General features: G+C 34.4%; 2 protein-coding genes across 4 annotated transcripts; one reads left to right on the plus strand and one right to left on the minus strand.

Annotated features, from left to right (window-relative positions):
* Window positions 1-821: 821 nt before the first annotated feature.
* st6galnac4 (ST6 (alpha-N-acetyl-neuraminyl-2,3-beta-galactosyl-1,3)-N-acetylgalactosaminide alpha-2,6-sialyltransferase 4) lies at window positions 822-5957 on the minus strand. 3 transcript variants are annotated; one of them, XM_059542298.1, is made up of 6 exons: window positions 5886-5957; window positions 5442-5513; window positions 5206-5346; window positions 3061-3470; window positions 2869-2976; window positions 822-1211 (listed from the first exon to the last, which is right to left on the minus strand). In XM_059542298.1, exons 2-6 carry the CDS (start codon window positions 5451-5453, stop codon window positions 1007-1009), a joined length of 876 nt encoding a protein of 291 aa, XP_059398281.1. In that variant the 5' UTR covers window positions 5454-5513; window positions 5886-5957; the 3' UTR covers window positions 822-1006. The 3 variants fall into 3 exon arrangements, with proteins under 3 accessions (XP_059398281.1, XP_059398283.1, XP_059398284.1); XM_059542300.1 differs by lacking the exon at window positions 5886-5957 and adding an exon at window positions 5808-5879; XM_059542301.1 differs by lacking the exon at window positions 5206-5346 and having other exon boundaries at window positions 5886-5910.
* A 770-nt stretch (window positions 5958-6727) lies between these two features.
* LOC132130498 (mitoguardin 2-like) lies at window positions 6728-16899 on the plus strand. The gene is made up of 16 exons (XM_059542217.1): window positions 6728-6815; window positions 7369-7587; window positions 8663-8870; window positions 10026-10141; window positions 10236-10356; window positions 11212-11342; window positions 11431-11548; window positions 11631-11737; window positions 11820-11932; window positions 13067-13139; window positions 13256-13342; window positions 13913-14011; window positions 14769-14903; window positions 15107-15160; window positions 15239-15355; window positions 16461-16899. The coding sequence occupies exons 2-16, from the start codon at window positions 7492-7494 to the stop codon at window positions 16665-16667; spliced, it is 1782 nt and encodes a 593-aa protein (XP_059398200.1). The 5' UTR covers window positions 6728-6815; window positions 7369-7491; the 3' UTR covers window positions 16668-16899.
* The last annotated feature ends 5513 nt before the right edge of the window (window positions 16900-22412 follow it).

A 22412-nucleotide genomic window follows, 5' to 3' on the forward strand; every position in this document is an offset into this window, starting at 1 on the left:
CTGCTAAGACAAGCACCTAAAGCCATCTTAAGCAAACACATACATGCAATATTGAAATATCGAAAATAATAGAGTTTGGTTCCACAGTAACATTATGCACTTTGGAATAAATACAAAAATAAACATATATAATCATAAAAGCACAGTACCTTTTCAGTCAGTTAAAATTGAAATGAACCCTTTTGGGTTAGATGTGAAATCATTAAAAATGACGCATAAAATAATACAATAAAAAGTGCAGTCAAAGCAAAGCTGAGCTTTCTTGAAACAATGTGGACATCATTTTGTTGATGAGAATGTTAAATGTTTAAAAACAATAAAAAATTAGGAAATCACAGTGTTAATAATAAAAACATCAGTGTCAGAAAACATTCCAAATAATGAATACCTATTTTAGTATTACTTATCAATAATTATAATATAGATTCAACTAATGCAAATAAAATATTACCACATCTAACACTGCAAAAAAAAAAAAGGATTGCAGTGATCCCATGTAGTATTATAAGTTTACAGCATTTATATCATAGATTATATAATATCATTGACATACATTATTAGTGATTTTGTATGATTTTTTTTAGGGATTTTTTAGGGAGGGATAGAAACTCACTCAGTGGTCTACAGTGGTTATCAGTGTGTAGGAAATGCATGGATTCAGATATTTATGTTTGACATAAGAGGTATTGTGTGACGTTAATACAATTTAATGTCATTTAAGCTTTAGTTGTTTCAGTGGTTGACCATAGAAAGTGCTAGTAAACCAGAGATCAGACTAACAAACGAACAAACTGACAGGCGCATTTTTGTCGGCAACACAATAATGCAGAAGGCTCGTTGTTATGAAGAGAATACTACACAGAATCATGAACCGTGCTGAATAAACAACGGCAAAGCAGCATGATTCAAACAGCAAACTCAACAATGCTTTTTTGATACAAGCATAAACTGAAATTGCAAGGAAAAAGGTTTTCTGAAGCCTGACCTGCTTCAAACCTGGTTGAAACTAGTCTTGCAGATGTTCCTGCGGTGGCCAGGGTGGATAAATGAGCTGCAGCTTCCCCTGAGACGCCCAGCGGCTGTAGATCAGCTTCTCTGTGATGAAGCGATGGCCGCCCCTCTTGGCGTGTTCGTGAGCGCGGTACATGCGGCACTCATCCAGACGCGACGGCTCGTAGTAGTGATACGGCACAAACGAGTGGTTGGCGTTACTATAATCAAACCAAAACAGAGGTTAGTGAAGAAATGTCATTTTACAAAAGACAACTGCAAAAATGCATGAACACTTAAGAGATTCTGATTTGTCCAGGATGTTAAATTCATAACAAAACATGCATTTTCTAAATAATTGTGCCTGTTTTTGTACTCAGCTTCTCTTTCTCTATGTGGGTCAAAGATGCATCAAAATAAATGTACAAGCGTGTTCATAGAAAGCACATTAAAGTAAAGAGTCTACTTTAATATGTTTTTGGAGAATAAATGTCAAAATTTGGTTGAATATTTATATATTTACAAAATGTATGTAAAGATGTTAAGAACATGCTTATTCTGACGTTTACATATTCAAATACATAAAATAATAAGGGAGCATTTTAAATTTGAATGTCTTTTAAATGAGTAAAAAACTATTTCTGACAAAAGTGCAAAACCTAGGATTTAAAAAACATTTAGACTAATTATAACTAATTAGTATTCGGAGTGAAAGTAATTAGTTTTTAATGTGTCATAAAGTGATTTTTGTAGTAAATTTGCCTGAAAAGATCGTTCCACTGAATGACATTTCAGTGGATCTCTTCTGTAAATCAGGGGAAAATGTATCGTTTTTATTTTTTGCTCAGAAAAACAAAAACAAACTTATTCATATAGTTATTTAAAAAAAAAAATCATTTATATTCACTTTAAAATATGAATCTGTTGATTACATCATATATAAAGCTATAAATAAGTGTAAACATAAACAGGTATGAAAAATCCAACAGTCCATTAATTCTGTAAATTATTATTTTTAAAGTTTGCGAAAGAGTATACAGTATAAATTATATACCGTAAATTATTTATGAATTATTATTAATTATAAACTTAAACATGTCTATAAATATATTCTATATTTTAGTATTTTCTATAAATGTGACAAATTACACATAATTAATAAGTATATTCATTTAATCATTATATTCATTTCAAATAATTGTATATTTACACACACACACATACATATAGATATATAGATATATATATATATATATATACATATATATATATATATATACACATATATATATATATATATATATATATATATATATATACATATATATATATATATATATATATATATACATATACATATATATACATATATATATATATATACATATATACATATATATATATATATATATATACATATATACATATATATACATACATATATATATATATATACATACATATATATATATATATACATACATATATATATATATATACATATATATATATATATATATATATATATATATATATATATATATATATATATATATATATATATATATATATATATATATAAACTTAATAAAATTAATATTCACTTTGACATAAATTATAAATATACAAATATATAAAATTATATTATATGTGTGTAATAACACAATAAAAGTAATATCCGCCTCAAAATATGAATCCACTGGTTATATAATATACTAAGCTATAAATACAAGTGTAAAATTCTACAGACCTTTAATTCTGTAAACTGTTTTTTGTATAGATGATATGCTATTCTATATACATAATGTCAGCTCCATAATTAACAGCAATGCAAAAATGTTTTTTCTTAACAAATTAACCTAAAACAACTGAACTCACCTGCAGTAAGATCCGTCAATCATTCCATAAACCAGAATACTGTCACACACCTCCAGAGCCAGAATCATGGTAAAAAACCCTGTACTGAGAAAGGCCCCCGATTTCATCCTGTCAAGAGATAAAGCCATCAATTAACTACATTCACAATTGCTTTTCTACATAATAATGATGATAGAAGAGAGGAAGAGTAACCTGTTTTTGCCCGTCTCGTTTTGAAAGATGCTGTCACAGTACTGAACCTTTTCTCTGGTGACGGTGTAGATATTTGTATGTGGATACTTCTTGGCCAGCATCACTAGTGCATTATAGATTTTCCCCTTTCCGTCCTGCCTCATGTTTTTCTCAGGGCCCCAGATGACGTATGTAGTTCCCGCCTCTGGCCCGAAGAAATATCCCTGCTGCCGAAGCAGGTGTGGCACGCTGGTGTGAGAGACCACACGCAGACTGGTCCTGTTCCCCACATCAGCCTCGAACCCGACGATGGGTGCCACGTTCATCCGGATCACACAGTCATGTTGGTCGATCTCCTGACCCCGTCCACCGCCCAGCATCTGCCCGGAGCTGGACACTACAGCACAGCGGCCACAGCGGAAGTCCAGGAACTGGAAATACATTATAAATACAAAAGCATGTGTGCACCTTAAAGGAATATTTCATCTAAAAATAAGACATTGCTGAAAATGTACTCCCCCCTCAGGCCGTTTAAGATGTACAAACCCGATTCCAAAAAAGTTGGGACAGGGTAAAAATTGTGAATAAAAACAGAATGCAATGATGTGGAAGTTTCAAATGTCAATATTGTATTCGGAATACAACATAGATGATATATCAAATGTTTACACTGAAAAAATGTATAATTTTTAGGGAAAAATAAGTTGATTTTAAATTTCATGGCATTAATGCATCTCAAAAATGTTGGGACAAGGCCATGTTTACCACTGTGTGGCATCCCCTCTTCTTTTTATAACAGTCTGCAAACGTCTGGGGACTGAGGAGACAAGTTGCTCAAGTTCAGGAATAGGAATGTTCCCATTCTTGTCTAATACAGGCTTCTAGTTGCTCAACTATCTTAGGTCTTCTTTGTCGCATCTTCCTCTTTATGATGCACCAAATGTTTTCTATGGGTGAAAGATCTGGAATGCAGGCTGGCCATTTCAGTACCCAGATCCTTCTTCTACACAGCCATGATGTTGTAATTGATGCAGTATGTGGTCTGGCATTATCATGTTGGAAAATCCAAGGTCTTCCCTGAAAGAGACAACGTCTGGATGGGAGCATATGTTGTTCTAGAACTTGGATGTACCTTTCAGCGTTGATGGTGCCTTTCCAGATGTGTAAGCTGCCCATGCCACATGCCTTTTCTGAAAGTATTCCTGAGCCCATGTTGTGATTTCCATTACAGTAGCATTCCTGTATGTGATGCAGCGCCTTCTAAGGGCCTGAAGATCATGGGCATCTAGTATGGTTTACCATCCTTGACCCTTACGCATAGAGATTGTTCCAGATTCTCTGAATCTTTGGATGATATTATGCACTGTAGACGATGATAACTTCAAACTCCTCGCAATTTTTCTCTGAGAAACTCCTTTCTGATGTTGCTCCACTATTTTTCGCCGCAGCATTGGGGGAATTGGTGATCCTCTGCCCATCTTGACTTCTGAGAGACACAGAGGCTCTTTTTACACCCAATCATGTTGCCAATTGACCTAATAAGTTGCAAATTGGTCCTCCAGCTGTTCCTTGTATGTACATTTAACTTTTCCGGGCTCTTATTGCTACCTGTCCCAACTTTTTTGGAATGTGTAGCTCTCATGAAATCCAAAATTAGCCAATATTTGGCATGACGTTTCAAAATGTCTCACTTTCAACATTTGATATGTTATCTATATTCTACTGTGAATAAAATATAAGTTTTATGAGATTTGTTCATTATTCCATTCCCTTTTTAATCACAATTTGAACAGTGTCACAACTTTTTTGGAATCGGGTTTGTAGGTGAGTTTGTTTCGTCATCAGATTTGGAGAAATGTACAGTAGCAATGCATCACTTGCTCTGCAGTGAATGGGGGCCGTCAGAATAAGACTGGAGTGGTATGGATTACTATAATGTTTTTATCAGCTGTTTGGACTCTCATTCTGAAGGCACCCATTCACTCCAGAGGATGTGCAAGTGATGCGATTCTGCATTTCTCCAAATCTGATGAAGAAACAAACTTATCCTATTCTCGGATGACCTGAGGCTGAGAATATTTTCAGCAAATTGAAATAATCATTTTTGGGTGAGCTATTTCTTTCAAACTGAATTGTTCAAAGGGTCAAAGCTGGAATGCAGCTCACATGTGATGCTGAGCGAGTGTTGAGCTGAACCCTCACATAACCACGCAGACCTGTTTTCATGTTAAATCCAGACCTCATCACATGACTGTACCACAGCAGCAGACACACAGAGAAGAGGACAAGGCAGATCCAGGGAAACCTCTGAGGAATGAAGGATGGGAGCCAGCCTTATTCAGAGTCAGTATTTTATATAAATATATGTATGTATGTATATATAATTTTTTTTTTTACTGTACCAGGGATTTCATGTCCTGTTGAGGCTGAAGCTCCAACCCAGCTGATGAACTGGGAAGCAAATCCTCATTTTCCTGAGAAAATATATTAGAAAATATTATATAATAATATTCTTCCAGCAAGTAATCACTGAACACACATATGTGAAAATTTAAAAAAAAAAAATAATTATATATATATATATATATATATATATATATATATATATATATATATATATATATATATATATAAGTATCACTACTGTGGCTTTTGATTACAGTGACAAAGCTGCTGACAATGATGAACTTTTATCGCAGCGGTACGACAATAAACACAACACGAAATCATTATACAAGCCATTGCTTAATGATTGTATGTGCCTTAACTGTAATCGCGTACTAGTAGATGGACATCATCAAAACAACAGATAACAACATAATTAGCTCTAAGATTAGCCTTCTTACATTTTCCCTTGGCACGCTGATGTTTACGGTCCGAGAGGAAAAGCCTGATGAGACTTTAGTTCCGCCTCTGAGTGTGACGCTGGAGGAATACCAACAACAATAGATAGATAGATAGATAGATAGATAGATAGATAGATAGATAGATAGATAGATAGATAGATAGATAGATAGATAGATAGATAGATAGATAGATAGATAGATAGATAGATAGATAGATAGATAGATAGATAGATAGATAGATAGATAGATAGATAGATAGATAGATGGATAAATGGATGGACAAATGGATGGACAAATGGATGGATGGATGGATGATGGATAGATAGATAGTAGTTTACTTAAATTGGAAAATAAGAGAATACATTTTGGATTACGTAGCAAAAAAAGTATTAAGGAAAAACATTTATTTAATTATTTAAACGTGGTATTTAGAGATGTAAATGACTCCGGATCTAACTAAAATATCGGAGATTTTAGAATTAAAAAAAATCATACTTAATCATCGGCATTTTACCGTTTATCATGGCAACCGGAACTGCGAAAATGTATGAAATATTGTTTTGTTAATTTGCGTTATTTCGACTTTTGATTACTGTGGACTAAGTACCACATAATAAATATTGTGGATTTTATCATACAATGTGTATTACACGTAATCTTAATATTTTGAAATATATTATTATTATTATTAATATTAATAAAATATGCTCTCAGTTTATTTAGTGTAAGAGTCGCGTCGCGCCTGTTGATGCCATTGGATAACCAACGCGTTGCGTCTTTCCCTCCTCTTATCCGATTGGTTACCGGTGAGCCTTCTGAAGCTGTTATTGGGTCTTTCCGCTGTAACTCAAAACTTTGCCCTGCCCATCAGGAAATCAAAGGTTATTATGTGCAATGCGGAATGAAAATGTCCTTCCAAACCAGGAGAAAGTGAGTGTGCTATTTCACTCTGAGTATTGCGTTTAAAGCTGCTATGGTGTGTCTGATCTTAGCTCCGCTTTAAAAATATATATAAATGTTTATGTTACTGGAATCTGCCTTGTCTGTCTGTCTGTCTGTGTGTGTGTGTGTGTGTGTGTGTGTGTGTGTGTGTGTGTGTGTGTGTGTTGAGCTAAGCTAATGTGCAGCTGCTAAGGACATGCAACAGTTTGTGTATATATTTATGATAATATATTAATATTTTTTTCATTTTATAGTAATGAGGATTTGGAGGGGAAGTGTGCTTAAGCTTAATCTCTTAAAGCTTTTAAAGTGATCAGAGCTGAGATATTCAATATCAAAGTGATTATCAAATCAATTTATCAGCTATTTATAGATCACATTAAATTTTTTTTGTTGTATGTAAATGTTAGAATATGAGGCGTCTAACTAAATGTCTTCTTTAAATTGTTAATATTGAGACATGTTTTGCATGTCGGTCTGTTTATATAAGCAAAGCTTCTCATCTAAACCACAGTATGAACCTGTTTTCATTGTCTCCAAGGCAAAGGTAATGTAATATAATGGAAAGCTCTGTTTGTGGATGAGTCCTGCTCCAGCTGTTCCAGGATCTGTGTGGAGCGACTCGGATGTGAAAGCGTCTGCTTGAGGGAGGGGCGGAGCTGAGATGTCAATCAGAAGCGCCGAGGGCGTGTCCATCATGCAGGCCTTGGCCATGACCGTGGCTGAGATACCTGTGTTCCTGTATTCCACCTTTGGACAGGTACACAACACAAAACACACGCCTCTCTTCTTGTTCTGCAGCTACACACACACAGAGAGACACATTCACACACACACACACACACACACACACACACACACACACACACACACACACACACACACACACACACACACATATGTTTGTTTTTGTGAAAAGTGGGTTCATCCCATAGGTGTAATGGTTTTTATACTGTACAAACTGTATATTCTATGGCCCTACACCTAACCCTAACCCTCACAGGAAACTTTGTGCAGTTTTACTTTCTCAAAAAACTTATTCTGTATGATTTATAAGCATTTTGAAAAATGGGGACATGGGTTATGTCCTCATAAGTCACCCTCTCCTTGTAATACCTGTGTCATACCCATGACATTATACTTATTTGTACAGATTTTTCATTTTTTTCAGTTTAAGGTTTCGTTTAATATGTATTTTTTTTATTTATGCTTTATTTGAGTTACCAACATTCTTAATAGTTTTTAGTTTTTATAAGTAATTACACAGATTTTTAACATGTTTTTACAAATTTGTGACCATTTGTATGAAATTAATTAGTCTACTTTGAGTGAATGTGTATTTAATTTTTTTATTTAATTTAATTTAATGGCTACAATTTTTTTTATTTCATTTAATGCCCACAATTGTTAAAATTAAATTTAATGACCACAATTTTTTTGTATTTTATTTTATTTAATGCCCACATTTTTTTTTACTATATTTTATTTTATTTAATGCCCACAATTTTTTTATTTAATTGAATTTAATTTAATGCCCACAATTTTGTAATATAATATAAATGATTGTAATTTAAAATGATATTTTTGAAAAAATGACAATAACATTTCAGTCTTAAATTATGCAATTTATTGATGTTTTCAGTAAGTTTATATGTATGTATATATATATATATATATATATATATAATTTTTTTATATATATATATATATATATATATATATATATATATATATATATATATATATATATATATATATATATGATAAATGCAAAGTGAAAACCGATAATATCTGATTCCCATCTTCTTCTCTCGATCTCATCTGTGTTTTCTCAGTCTATATTCTCTCAGATGAAGTTGAGTCCGAGTCTGAAGAAGGTGTTGTTTGCCACGGCTGTGGGCAGCGTGGCTCTGGCTCTGACCGCACATCAGCTGAAGAGACGGAGCAGGAAGAGGAAGCAGATCGTCAGTAAAGAAGCTAAGAAACCTGTGGGCATCCCAGAACAGCTGATCCGAACCAGCCGACCAGCCTCGCTCAAGAGAGGTGAGCGTTTTCACATATTCTGCTCTTAAAGAGGCTGAGGTTTACCCATTTGCAGTATTTTCATTTGAAATCAAACATTATAATATAAACTATATTATGATCATTTTAGGGTAATGATTATATTTATAATGAATCATGCTACTTTAAATGAATGTGCAAGGATATTATTATTATTTTTTTTTATTTGTCCATAAATTTCTGTTATAATATAAAATATTAGAAAATTATGATTTTATTTCACCAAAACAGTCATAAATTACTTTTGCGACCATTTTCATTAAATTAATCAGGCTACTTTGAGTGAATGTGTGAGTATTTACATTTCTAATGCCCATAATTTAATATTACAATATAAAATAATATGAAATTATAATTTTATAAATATTAAATAATATAAAATTGTTAATTTAGTCAGTTTTTATTGCACCAAAACATGTATACATTGGTTTTGTGACCATATGCATGAAATTAATCAGGACACTTTTGAGTATTTTAATTTTTAACTTCCATATTATAATATACAATTTAAATTTTAGTATTCTTTAAAATATATATATTTAGAATGTTATTCAAGGTTTCTTGAACCACAGTCTATCAAACAGTCGTAAATTAGTTTTTGTGACCATTTTCATTAAATGATTTAGGCTACTATAAGTGAATGTTCCAGTATTTAGATTTTTTTTAATGTCTGTAATTTTTTATTATAATATAAAACTATAATTTCAGGTTTAAAAAAAATAGTCTGGCTTATTTGAATAATTGTGTGGGTATTTTTTGTAATATTAAAATAAATTAATATTTATTATTAATGTCCATAATTTCATATTGTACTGTAAAATGTAAAAAAATATATAATTTTCTAAATTTGAAAAAATATGAAATTATACTGTAGTCTAGGTTTATTGCACCAAAAACATAAATTAGTTTTTGTGACTATTTTTTATTAAATTAATAAGGCTACTTTGAGTGAATGCAATGGTTTAATGTTCATAATTGTATAAAATATTACAATATTAAATAAAAATTGTATCAATGCACATAATTTCATATTCATGAAATGAATTAGGCTGCTTTAGAGAATCAAAATCATTGATCCAGTTTTATTATGATTTGTCCCCTATACATTAGCAGTGGTTTGTTTATGTTTGTTTTCAGGGTCGGTTCCAGGGCGTCAGATGATGAGTCCCAGCACTCGCAGTAATGACACTCTCAGCGGCGTCTCGTCTCTCACACAGAGCAAACACTCCAGCTCTTCACACAGCATCGCTTCGGTGCGTGAACCTTAGAGCTGCACACACTGTCTTCCTGTTTATTAGTCAGCAAACTCCTATTAAAGAGTTTACATTTCATTTGGATCCGCCTCAGATGCGAGGCCCCTCCTCTCCCAACCAATCAGTGAACACTGGGATGCCGTGGGAGGCGGAGCCAGTGGAAGAGGAGTCTGGAGTCGGGGAGGATGCCAATGCTGAGAACCTCTATCTCATTGGTAATCTCTTTTTCCATGCTACATACTTTTTCACATTCTACACTACCATTCAAAAGTTTGAAGTTAGTGAGATTTAGTTTTTTGGATGTAATGAATACCTTTATTCAGCTGGGACACATTAAATTGATCAAAAGTAAAAGCATGTTTCACATGAATGCTGTTCTTCAGAACTTTCTATTCATCAAAGAATCCTGATAATCAGAAATGTTTCTTGAGCAATAAATCATCATATTAGAATGATTTCTGAAGATCATGTGACACTGAAGACTGGAGCAATGATGCTGAAAATAACGCTGTGCATCACAGAAATAATTTACATCTTAAAATATATTACAATAGAAAACAGTTATGTTAAGTTGTAATAATATTTCTTTTTTTTGTGCTGTTTTTACAGTATTTTTGTTTAAATAAATAAAGCCTTGATGAGCATAAGTGACTTACCAAACATAAAAAAAAACCTTTTGAACAGTAGTGTATATTAAAATTTAAATGCACATTTTCAAATATTAAAAATGTTAAAACAAGAATTAACCTCTTAACTGTCAGTCACATTTTTGAATATAGACTTGAAATTGCATGAAAAAAACCCAAATTTTTTAATTTTTTTATATGACTGAAAATATTTTGTAACATGATTTTGTTGTACCATTTTCATGGTATTGCAATGTTTAAATTTAAAATGGGTTTCAAAGGATAAATTTTGAGATCATTTCTGATGATTCTGAGAAAAAGGCAACAAAGAAGACAAAGGTCAGAACTCCTGTTATATGATGTAGGTTTTTGAGGTGCACTCTTGCCATAAATTAGTCCATTACTTTTGCATGTGTGCAGCTGATGTTGATCTTCCTCTTGCAGGTATGGAGCTGTTTGAGGAAGCCCTGCGCAAATGGGAACTGGCTTTAAACGTCAGACACCGAGCTGATTCCTGTGCATCTGGAGCACACAGTCTCGGCTCGCAGGGGGCAGAACTCGTGGAGCGTCACTCGGTGAATATCTCTTATTCGTATGGCAAGTCCCTGCCCTGCAGAAGAATGCCAAGCACTGCTAAATAAAAACACACCTTTTGATTTCCAGCCTGAGCTTCATAATCATCAGTTTGCGGAGAAGCTCGAGTCTCTTCTGCACCGAGCCTATCACCTACAGGAAGACTTCGGCAGCACTATCCCGGCCGACGTCCTCCAGGCTGACCTGGGTGAGATGCACACATACACAAACACATGCTGACGTCAGCTAGGAGTGTTTTCAGCTTCCTAAACCAAGCCGTTTGTGTGCAGAGAGTGAAGCTACGCTGATCCTGCCCACACTTGGGAGCTCCCATCCTGTCAGAGACGACGATGCCTCAACAGTCACATCAGACGACTCGTTCTTCTCTGCTGCTGAGGTCAGGACACACACTCACACTCACACATATGTGTGTTTTCTCCTGCATGTATATGATGTCACTTCCCTCTTTATCTCTGTAGTTGTTTGAGGTGTTCTCTCGAGAGGACACGTATCATTCGCTGAAGCCGGCGGCGCTGTATGAAGAAGCCCTGGGTTTGGTGAAGGATGGAGGCGTGGCCTGTAGATCGCTGAGGTGCTGCACACTGACACCCTCAATAAATCCTGCACACTACATACTACTGCCACTTCCACTTTTGTAGTATTTTAACTTTTTAATATCCCTATTTTTAGATTATAATAAATGGTTTAACATTTGAAAATGAGGTCAAGTCTTGATTTCTTTATTTATGAGGAAATTAAGTATTTATTTAGTGTATATAATTGTAATTCATAATTAGTAATATAGTAGTTTGGTTACAATAAATTAAATGTATTATTATAAAGCATTGCGCAAGGTTGGGGGTTCGAATCCCAGGGAACACATGTTAGGAAAACATTGTTAGCCTGAATGCAATGCTAAATGCATACATTTTTTTTTAATTTAATTTAAATATATATATATATATATATATATATATATATATATTATTAATATTCTTCTTCTTCTTATTATTATTATTATTTCTTTTTTTTTTTTTACATTGAAATATTATAATAGTAGTTTTTTTTTATTTTGTGTAATATTTTAATTTGGCTGCAGTAATAATAATTTTATTTTACATTATTATTATTGTATTGATATATAATCACAATATTTTTGACCAATGTGAAATAATAATAATAATAATAATTCAGTTTATTCATTATTATTATTCTTTTTTTAAAATAAAATATATTATTTCTTATTTTTGAAGGAACGTCACACAATTTATTTTTACTTTTTTATTTTATTTCATTCAATTATCAATGTTTTTGATGGCATGTTTGAATTAAATCATAAAACACAGAATCCAGAGAAATTATGATAACATTTCTGAAAAAAAATCTAAATAATTATTATTATAAAAAATATTATTGTCAATAAATTAAATAGAGAAATGTTTAAGAATTCAGTTGATTTGATATAATTTTTGCTTATTAAAATGTAATAAAAATTTTAATTAAAAAAATGGAATCCAGGAAAATTGAAACTTGATTAAATTGGTGAAGTTTTTAAGACCCTTCCATCCACTCCATTAGCACTGATTCTAAATTAAGACAGGACACATACAGTACAGATGTCCTCACACATCATTCTCCTCTGGGATTGGAGGGTTTCCTTTGTAGCTCAGGGAGCAAGGACTGATGGGAAAACACACTCTGTGTTGTTTTTGTGCCTCTGTTACAGAACCGAACTTCTGGAGTGTTACAGCGATGAGGACTTCCTCGCCAAACTGCACTGCGTTCGCCAGGCCTTCCAGGTCAGCACACTCTCACACACGATTACACACACACACACACACACACACACACACACACACACACACAGGGGAACGGGTCTGTTGGTGAGATCTGTGTGTGCTTGTCGTATCTGTAGGTGCTGCTGCTGGATGAGACGCACAGGATGTTCTTCATGGATGCAGGGAAGCAGATAATATCGGGACTTCTGGCCAAAGCCAACAAGGTGCTTCACAAATGAATGGAATAATTCAAATGTTTTTATTATTTTGAAATCTCTTCAAGGCTGCATTTATTTGAAAAATACATTTAAAATTGTGAAATATTATTATAATTTCAAATAGCTGATATTCAGTGTGAATATCTGTTAAGATGTTATTTATTTTTGTGATGTGCAGCTGTATTTTCAGCATCATTGCTCCAGTCTTCAGTGTCACATGATCTTCAGAAATCAGAATAATATGATGATTTACTGCTCAAGAAACATTTCTGGTTATTATCAATGTTGCGGAATATTTTTGTGGAAATTCAGCTTTTCTATCAAAGGATTAAATTAGATTTTAATTTGAAATAATATTTTACAAAATTACCGTTTTTATTGTTTTGTCATCAAACAAATGCAGCCTTGGTGACTTAATTTTATCAAACTTTTGACTGTAGTTTTTATTTTAAAAAACTTTGTGCTTTTTATAAGACTAGAGACAATTTTTAAAAACATTTTTATCTGTTGATTTTTAGATTGAAATGAGATTTATTAGCTACTTTCGTGTGTGTGTGTGTGTGTGTGAATGTTTAGAGTCCGGAGGCGTTTCTGGAGAGTTATGAAGACATGCTGCAGTACACACAGAGAGAAGAGACGTGGCCCGTCACCGAGATGGAGCTGGAAGGACGAGGGGTTTGTCCTGTTTATCAGTCCATCTGTCAATCTTTCTTTAATCGTTGGCTAAATGATATTGTGTGTGTTGATGTCCGATTTCAAGCTGGTTTTTTCGACTGTTCCACTGTTGTTATTGTTAACTCAAAAGTCCTGAAATTAATCTAAATAAAGTTGAAATCAAATAAAGTATAAATATTAGATGAAAAAGGTAACTTAAACACAACAAAGTTTCAAATTAATAATTTAACATATTAATAAATACTATAATAATATGTGACCCTGGACCACAATAACAGTCATAAGGGTACATTTTTTCAAAATTGAGATTTATGCATCATCTGAAAGCTGAATAAATCATATTTCCATTGATGCATGGTTTGTTATGATCGGACGATATTTGGCTGAGATACAACTATTTGAAAATCTGGAATCTGAGGGTGCAAAAAAATCTAAATACTGAGAAAATCGCCTTAAAATGTATCCAGATGAATTCTTAGCAATGCATACTAATAATCAAAAATGAAGTTTTAATATAATTACAGTAGGAAATGTACAAAATATCTTCATGGAACATGATCTTTCCTTAATATCTGAATGATTTTTGGCATAAAAGAAAAATCTGTCATTTTGACCCATACAGTGTTTTTTTGGATATTGCTACAAATATACCCCGGAGACTTAAGACTGCTTTTGTGCTCCAGGGTCAGGCATATTTAATAAGACAAAAGGCTCTCTCTTTGGCCTTGTAGTGGTTTGACCTTTGACTTTGTTGTAGGTTGTCTGTATGAACTTCTTTGACATGGTGCTGGACTTTATCCTCATGGATGCGTTTGAAGATCTGGAAAGTCCTCCGTCTTCAGTGGTGGCCGTTCTTAGGAACCGGTGGCTCTCGGACAGTTTTAAAAAGACGGTACGCAAATGTTAGTGCTCCAAATCCAGTCCAGACAAAAACTGAGAACTAACGTTTCATTTAGAGCCAAAACGGAGAATAAGATTGTTTCTTAAGTGTTGTTATTCTCCAGTCCTGCAGAAACCATCTTTGTTCTGGTGCTTTAAACAACTAACTTGATCTGTCACTGTATTAATCGTTCTGTGTCTCTTTGTACACATAAGGCATTGGCTACAGCCTGTTGGTCCGTGCTAAAAGCCAAAAGGAGATTGCTAATGGTGAGTGTGCAAAACAAAACATGACTTTATATGATCTAGAATCAGACCACACCAACCTGTTTTCTGTTTGTTGCTCAGGTTCCTGATGGTTTTATTGCCCATTTCTATGCCATCTCTGAACATGTGAGTCCAGTTCTGGCTTTCGGGTTTCTGGGCCCCCCACAGCACCTCAGTGAGGTGTGCACCGTATTCAAGGTAAGACCTCTAGACCACGATCCTCCGTTATACCTCAAATAAACCTCCCGGTGATCCAGAAACACCTGTAATCCAGAGCAGAACATAATCTGATGCTAATCTGATCTCAGTGACACACTGATGCCTGATCAGATCGAGAACAGAGACAGAACTTAAAAAGGTCTTCAAATTCACGCTGCTACAAAAATTAAGGCCTTAAAGAGTCATAAAGGCATGGCTTTAAATGTTGCATACAGATCCTTAAATCAAGACACATTTACTTGAGATGCAAAATGAAAACATGAACTGATAATTTTTCTAGTTTTAATCATAAAACTCGATTCATTTTGAGCAATTTCTCATAAAAACTTATTATTAATGCCATTTTGCTTCTCAATAAATTCTTTAGACATTTGCACTGGAAAACAAGACAAAAATACAGATTTTACTTTATCTGTTTATCTCTCTCTCTCTCTATCTCTCTCTCAAAACATTAATAAAAGCAATGAAGTATCATTTATTGTAAAGAAAAATGAGGTTCGTTTGATTTCAAATAAAAAAAAACAATCAAACACGTTCAGAAGGTTGGGTTTTTTCAGTGTTTTTGAAAGAAGTTTCTTCTGCTCACCAAGGCTGCTTTTATTTGATCAGAAATACAGTTAAAACAGCAAGAAAATTGAAATATTATTACAATTAAAAAAAGCTATTTTCTATGTGAATATATAATAAAATGTAATTTATTCCTGTGATGTGCAGCTGTATTTTCAGCATCATTTCTCCAGTCTTCAGTGTCACATGATCTTCAGAAATCAGAATAATATGATGATTTGCTGCACAAGAAACATTTCTGATTATTATCAATGTTGAAAACAGTTATGCTGCTTCCAGTTTTTGTTGAAACGGTGATGCATTTTATTTTTCAAGATTCTTCGATGAATAGAATGATAAATAAATGTAATGAATATCTTTTACTGTCACTTGTTCAATTTAACGCATCCTTGCCGACTTCATGCAACCACTAAAATCCAGTTGATTCAAAAACACTGAATCTAAATCTGATTTTAATGAAGGTTTATTAGTCTGCTGTAGTGTAATGTGGTTACACTTTCTCCTTTGGTCTCCACAGCAACAGATTGTTCAGTATCTGAAGGACATGTTTGACCATGACAAGGTGCGTTTCACGTCCGTCCTGTCTCTGGCCGAAGACATCCTCAGTCTATCCCACAGACGAGCGGACATCCTGGTGGGTTACTTGGGCATCGACAGTCTACCTGAGACCAATGGAGCTTTACCCAAGAGCCCCTGCCAAGCCAACAGTGGACAGCAGGACTGAGGTGCACAATCCTAATCTAGACCTGACAGGTCTAGGTCTCGCTTAGCTTTAGACAGATTAACCACTGCTGACTCACCTGAGGTCAACCGAGGTCTTTTCTTGATCGTTTCTTCTGCAAATTTTGCCACTGAATATCCAGTGCTGCTATTTAGACACCTTTGCTTCAGAAATGCTCTATTTCTGAAGAACCCAAGAAGGAACTAAATAAAACCATCGTTTAGCTAAACATGCAGCCTGGTGTTGAATCGCTCTTCTGAATCCTCCTGCGTCCAAATGCTAGGTTTTGTTTGTTTGCAGATTTTTGCATGTCATTGAGTAGGGATGCACGATATATCGGCCACCATATCGGTATCGGCCGATAAATGCTAAATTTTCTGTTATCGGTATCGGCCCGTTAAGAAAATTTGACCGACATCTTAAAGGCGATAAATAATGCATTATTCCCTTCAGAAACACTTGAGTTGAGAAGACTTGTTTGCATTATTTATGCATTATTTCATTTATTTGTAAGACTTTTGATGATGAAATTTGGTAATGGGAGAGTAAAACTATTTTTAAAATATACACTGTTCAAATTAGGCTGCTTATGTTGAAGTGTTTGGGATGTGGCTTTTAATGATGAGAACTTTTTTATAATCAGGCTCTTAAAAAGTATATACAAATTTGGATATAGACTTATCGGCCGACATATTGGTTATCGGCTTTCAAATAATAATAATAAAAACAATCGGTTATCGGTATCGTGCAAAATTTTTATATCAGTGCATCCCTATCGTTGAGCATTTGTGTTTGTGCCAGTGGCCAAATAAAGTCTTGCACTGAATCTCGGGTAGCGCTGAACACAAGGAAGAGAGAGAATCGAGACTGATGTGATCTTCAGTGTAAATCTCTCAGCACATTTGGGCAGTTTGAGAGCGTTTCGAAGAGAGACTAGCACAGGAAGTGCATCATTCAAGAGTAAAACAGGATGTCGTGGTCCGGATCACATTAGCTGTGCTATATTAGTCACAGTGTTCATCAGAGCAATGTTTAATAAGACATGTTGGCCTGTTGGTTTGTTATATTTTCTGTCTTCTCATCATACTTCTATACCTTGTTTTTGTCCTTCATCGATATTAAGGACTAAAATAGCCAATTATACTATTCTGTTATATAGATATTCATTAAGTATTATAAATTTAATACAGCAGTGGTATTGGGTTAAACAGGCCACAGTTGGAGAGCATTATTAGGTGAGTAGGAATGATCAATGTTAATTTCATACATGTGCATTAACTCAGTTTAAGTTCAGTCCTTCAAGCTCCTTCAACAAAACTATCAAAAAGATGCAAAGATGCATATTCCTTTACACTCATGGATGCAATTAAAGTGGAACTTTTTGTTTGAATTATTTGTTCTATACAATATTATACTACAGTATAATTGTTTTTTTTAAGTATACATAGTTTAAATTGTCTTCAACCCATGAGAAATATTCAAAACAAACAAACAACCAAACAACATCTTCCAAGTCTTTTGATTGGCTTAAACATATAGTCATTCATGACCTGCAAAAAAGATATATTAGTAATCAAAAGGAGCTAATAAATGCACTAAAACTTTAAGAAAAAAAGGGAAATTCTGGTCATTTTTAAACTGAATATGCATGAAATGTCTACAACAATCCCAAAATTGCTGAGCCTTTACAAAACTTGACCATGTTTCTAAATTGTGCACAAGAGGCATTTGTGAAATTACGATCGTTATAGTGTTTCTTTCCTCCTCATATTGACTAGTGTTGGGTGTCTTGCACTTTACTTATTAAAAAATAAATATATATATATATATATATATATATATATATATATATATATATATATATATATATATATATATATACACACACACACACACAGATGTTAATTTTCTCTTTTTTTATAAAAATAATAATAGTTGTTGTAAACTAGCTTAAATGTAGTGCATTTGTAAAAAAAAAAAAAAAATTTATGTAATTTATATGAAATCTGAAATGTAGAGGTATTTAAAATATCAACATTGAATGATATACCTGAGGGAGATATACCATAATCACCAACTCGGATGCAAAGATATAATTCTTAATGATAACTTGCCAAACATATATTTATTTGCCTGATTATTACTGTTAATTGAATAACCAGGATTGTGCTCATTAAATATAAACATAAAAGGGTTTGTTCCTATTTCATTTTATTATGAAATATGTGTCCCGTATTTGAATCGCGTTGGTCCATCTGAAGATTATTGATATTTGAAGTAATTGTTAAAGATTCACTGAAAGACTTACAGACTGAGAGTAACAGATGCTCTGATTTTTATATTAATTTATGGTACAATTCCTGATAGAGGATTAATTTCTCCTGTAACTACTGATTAAAAACAAAACAAATTGAAGACAAAAGAAGGTGAAGGGGGGGGGGGGTGTTATTTTAAACAACAGCTGCTGTATTTTACACCCAGATAATTTAATAAACAATAAAGGTTTATGTGTAGAATGTTTACATTTACATTACATTTACATTTAATCATTTAGCAGACGCTTTTATCCAAAGCGACTTACAAATGAGAATAATAGAAGCAGTCAGGTCAACAAGAGAACAACAACAGTATACCGGTGCCATGACAAGTCTCAGTTAGTGTTGTACAGAACGCATAGCCAGGGTTTTTTTTTTTTTATAAATGAAAAGACAAGAAAAGGAAAAGTGCTAGTATTAGTTGGTTAAGTGCTGTCGAAAAAGATGAGTCTTTAGATGTTTCTTGAAAATGAGTAAAGATTCAGCTGTACGAATTGAGATTGGGAGGTCATTCCACCAGCTGGGCACAGTCCAGGAAAAGGTCCATGAGAGTGATTTTGAACTTCTTTGGGATGGCACCACAAGGCGTCGTTCACTTGCAGAGCGCAAACTCTGGAGGGCACATAAGATTTAACCAGTGAGTTTAGGTATGTTGGTGCCGTGCCAGTGGTCGTCTTGTAGGCTAGCATCAGTACCTTGAATTTGATGCGAGCGGCTACTGGTAGCCAGTGTAACCTGATGAGGAGAGGAGTAACGTGAGCTTTTTTTGGCTCATTGAAGACAACCCTTGCTGCTGCATTCTGGATCAATTGCAGAGGCTTGACAGTACATGCAGGAAGGCCCGCCAGGACAGCATTACAATAGTCCAGTCTGGAGAGAACAAGCGCTTGGACAAGAAGTTGGGTGGCTTGCTCTGACAGGAAGGGTCTAATCTTCCTAATGTTGTATAAGGCAAACCTGCAGGACCAGGTCGTTGTAGCAATGTGGTCTGTGAAGCTTAACTGATGATCCATCACAACTCCTAGGTTTCTGGCTGTCCTCGAAGGAGTAATGGTTGACGAACCCAGCTGTATAGAGAAGTTGTGATTAAGCAATGGGTTAGCTGGAATCACCAGGAGTTCTGTCTTCGTAAGGTTAAGCTGAAGGTGATGGTCATTCATCCAGCTAGAAATGTCACTCAGACAGGCTGAAATGCGAGCAGCTACCATCGGGTCATCTGGTTGGAATGAGAAGTAGAGTTGGGTTTCATCAGCGTAGCAGTGATAAGAAAAGCCATGCTTCTGAATGACAGATCCTAATGACGTCATGTAGATGAGAAGAGAAGTGGTCCATGTACTGAGCCTTGAGGAACCCCAGTAGTAAGGTGTTGTGCCTTAGAAAAATCACCCCTCCAAAACACACTGAAGGATCTGTCAGAGAGGTAGGACTTAACCCACAGGAGTGCGGTTCCAGAGATGCCCATCTTTCTGAGGGTGGACAGGAGAATCTGGTGATTATGATTAATGGTGTCAAGAGCAGCAGGATTTTGAAGCTGTTCTTGCTAGTCACAGGGCTTCAGTAACCGAGAGCAGAGCAGTCTCAGTTGAGTGGCCACTTTTGAAGCCAGATTGGTTGCTGTCCAGGAGGTTGTTCTGTACAAGGAACATAGAAAGCTGGTTGAACACAGCTCGCTCGAGTGTCTTTGCAATGAATGGAAGAAGGGATACTGGTCTGTAATTATCAAGAAGCGCTGGATTTAGAGATGGTTTCTTGAGCAGTGGGCTTACCCGAGCCTGCTTGAATGCTGAGGGAAATGTTCCAGAGTGAAGAGAGGAGTTGATAATGTGAGTAAGCGAAGGTATGACTGAAGAAGAGATCGCTTGAAGGAGGTGAGTGGGGATCGGATCAAGTGGACAAGTAGTAGGATGATTGGACAGGAGAAGTTTGGAAACGTCCATCTCTGAGAGTGGGGAGAAGGAGGAGAAAGAGTGTGCGTCTGTCATTGTGAAGTTGTCCTCAGTCTGCGGTGTGGAGAATTGGTCACTGATGGTTCTTGTCTTATTTGTGAAGAAAACGGCAAAGTCGTCCGCTGTAAGAGTCGATAGAGGAGGTGGTGGCGGCGGATTAAGAAGAGAAGAGAAAGTCTTGAAGAGTGTCCGAGCATCACAACAGGTTGAGACCGGAATGAGTAGCAATAGATGAAATGAAGTCTGCTTTGTTAACTGCAGACTGGCAGTTCCAGAGACCAACTGGAATAGAGAGCGTAGTAGTAGTAGAGGTCAGAGGGACCTCTACTACTACCTGTTTTCACTGAATTGGGTGCCTAACGATGGCCAAAGAAGATGAACCGGGGTGCTGGAAAGCAACTCAAGTCTTTATTTCCTTGAAATATTTACTTGGTGTGTGTGTGTTTGTGTTCTTCACTTGGCTTTTCGTTTTCTTCCTTGAATGTACTTACAAATGAATGTTGTTTTAATCATTGTATTTGTGGAAAACTGTTGACATTTTGCCTTTCCTTCAACATAAAGTCTTTTTTCCCCTTTTTCTATCTGTCTTTGAAATGTGTTATTCTTATCATTTATGTCTCAAACTTTTCAGTGATGATCTTAGTAAAAACCATCTGAATATGACTGACCCAAAACATTTTAAACCTAAAATATGCACATTTTAGTACTTTTAATTTGGTCTCTGTGACTGAGAGGGTTAAAGGACCTCCAGCAGTTTTATTAAAGCTAATTCGATTTAAAGGCAATTTTACATTTTACAATCTTAACATTTTAATTAACCATAATAGACTGCTATTTTCAAGACATGGACTACAACATTTGTCCAATTCGAAAGTACACTGCTGTTCGAATGTTTGAGATCATTAATATTTTTTATGGTTTTGAAGACGTCTCTTTTGCTCATGGAGGCTGCATTTATTTGACCAAAATACAGAAAAAAACTGTAATATTGTGAAATATTATTACTATTTAAAAGAATTGCTTTCTATTTGAATATACTTTAAAATAGAATTTATTCTTGTGACATAAAGCTGAATTTTCAGCATCATTACTTCAGTCTTCTGTGTCACATGATCCTTCAGAAAGAGACTACTAAAGAAACGTTACAAATCTTACTGTTCCTAATGTTTTGAACAGAAGTGAAGGTAGTTGTATTCCTTATTTAGCTAACTCAAAATTTATGTTTGAGTTACGATTATCTGTAGCCTACTTTATAAAACTGTCTTCAAGTAATGATAACCACAGATCTTATTTTGTTCATATCCAAAACCACTATTTTAAAAACCCACAGAAAAATCCTAAGGGAGACCAATGGCTTGAATAAATTTGATTAATAATAAATATATTAAATTGGTTTCAGACTTTACATATAAAAAATATATATATATATATGTGTGTGTGTGTTTTAAACAAAAAGTATGTAATGGAATAGAATGTTTGTGTGGCTC

This window comes from Carassius carassius, chromosome 47 (genome assembly GCF_963082965.1).
Source record: "Carassius carassius chromosome 47, fCarCar2.1, whole genome shotgun sequence".
NCBI classification, from domain to species: domain Eukaryota; kingdom Metazoa; phylum Chordata; class Actinopteri; order Cypriniformes; family Cyprinidae; genus Carassius; species Carassius carassius.

What these genes read in the sequence shown, in the direction of transcription:
- st6galnac4 (XM_059542298.1), bottom strand. An exon ending in ACACTCGCTCAGCATCACAT is followed by an intron (nt 3,471 to 5,205) that starts GTGAGCTGCATT and finishes ATGTATTTCCAG; the next exon opens with TTCCTGGACTTCCGCTGTGG. An exon ending in ATTGACGGATCTTACTGCAG is followed by an intron (nt 1,212 to 2,868) that starts GTGAGTTCAGTT and finishes GTTTGATTATAG; the next exon opens with TAACGCCAACCACTCGTTTG.
- LOC132130498 (XM_059542217.1), top strand. Translation starts at nt 7,492, where the DNA reads ATGTCAATCAGAAGCGCCGAGGGCGTGTCCATCATGCAGGCCTTGGCC. An exon ending in CGTCCTCCAGGCTGACCTGG is followed by an intron (nt 11,549 to 11,630) that starts GTGAGATGCACA and finishes GTTTGTGTGCAG; the next exon opens with AGAGTGAAGCTACGCTGATC. An exon ending in TGGAGCTGGAAGGACGAGGG is followed by an intron (nt 14,012 to 14,768) that starts GTTTGTCCTGTT and finishes ACTTTGTTGTAG; the next exon opens with GTTGTCTGTATGAACTTCTT.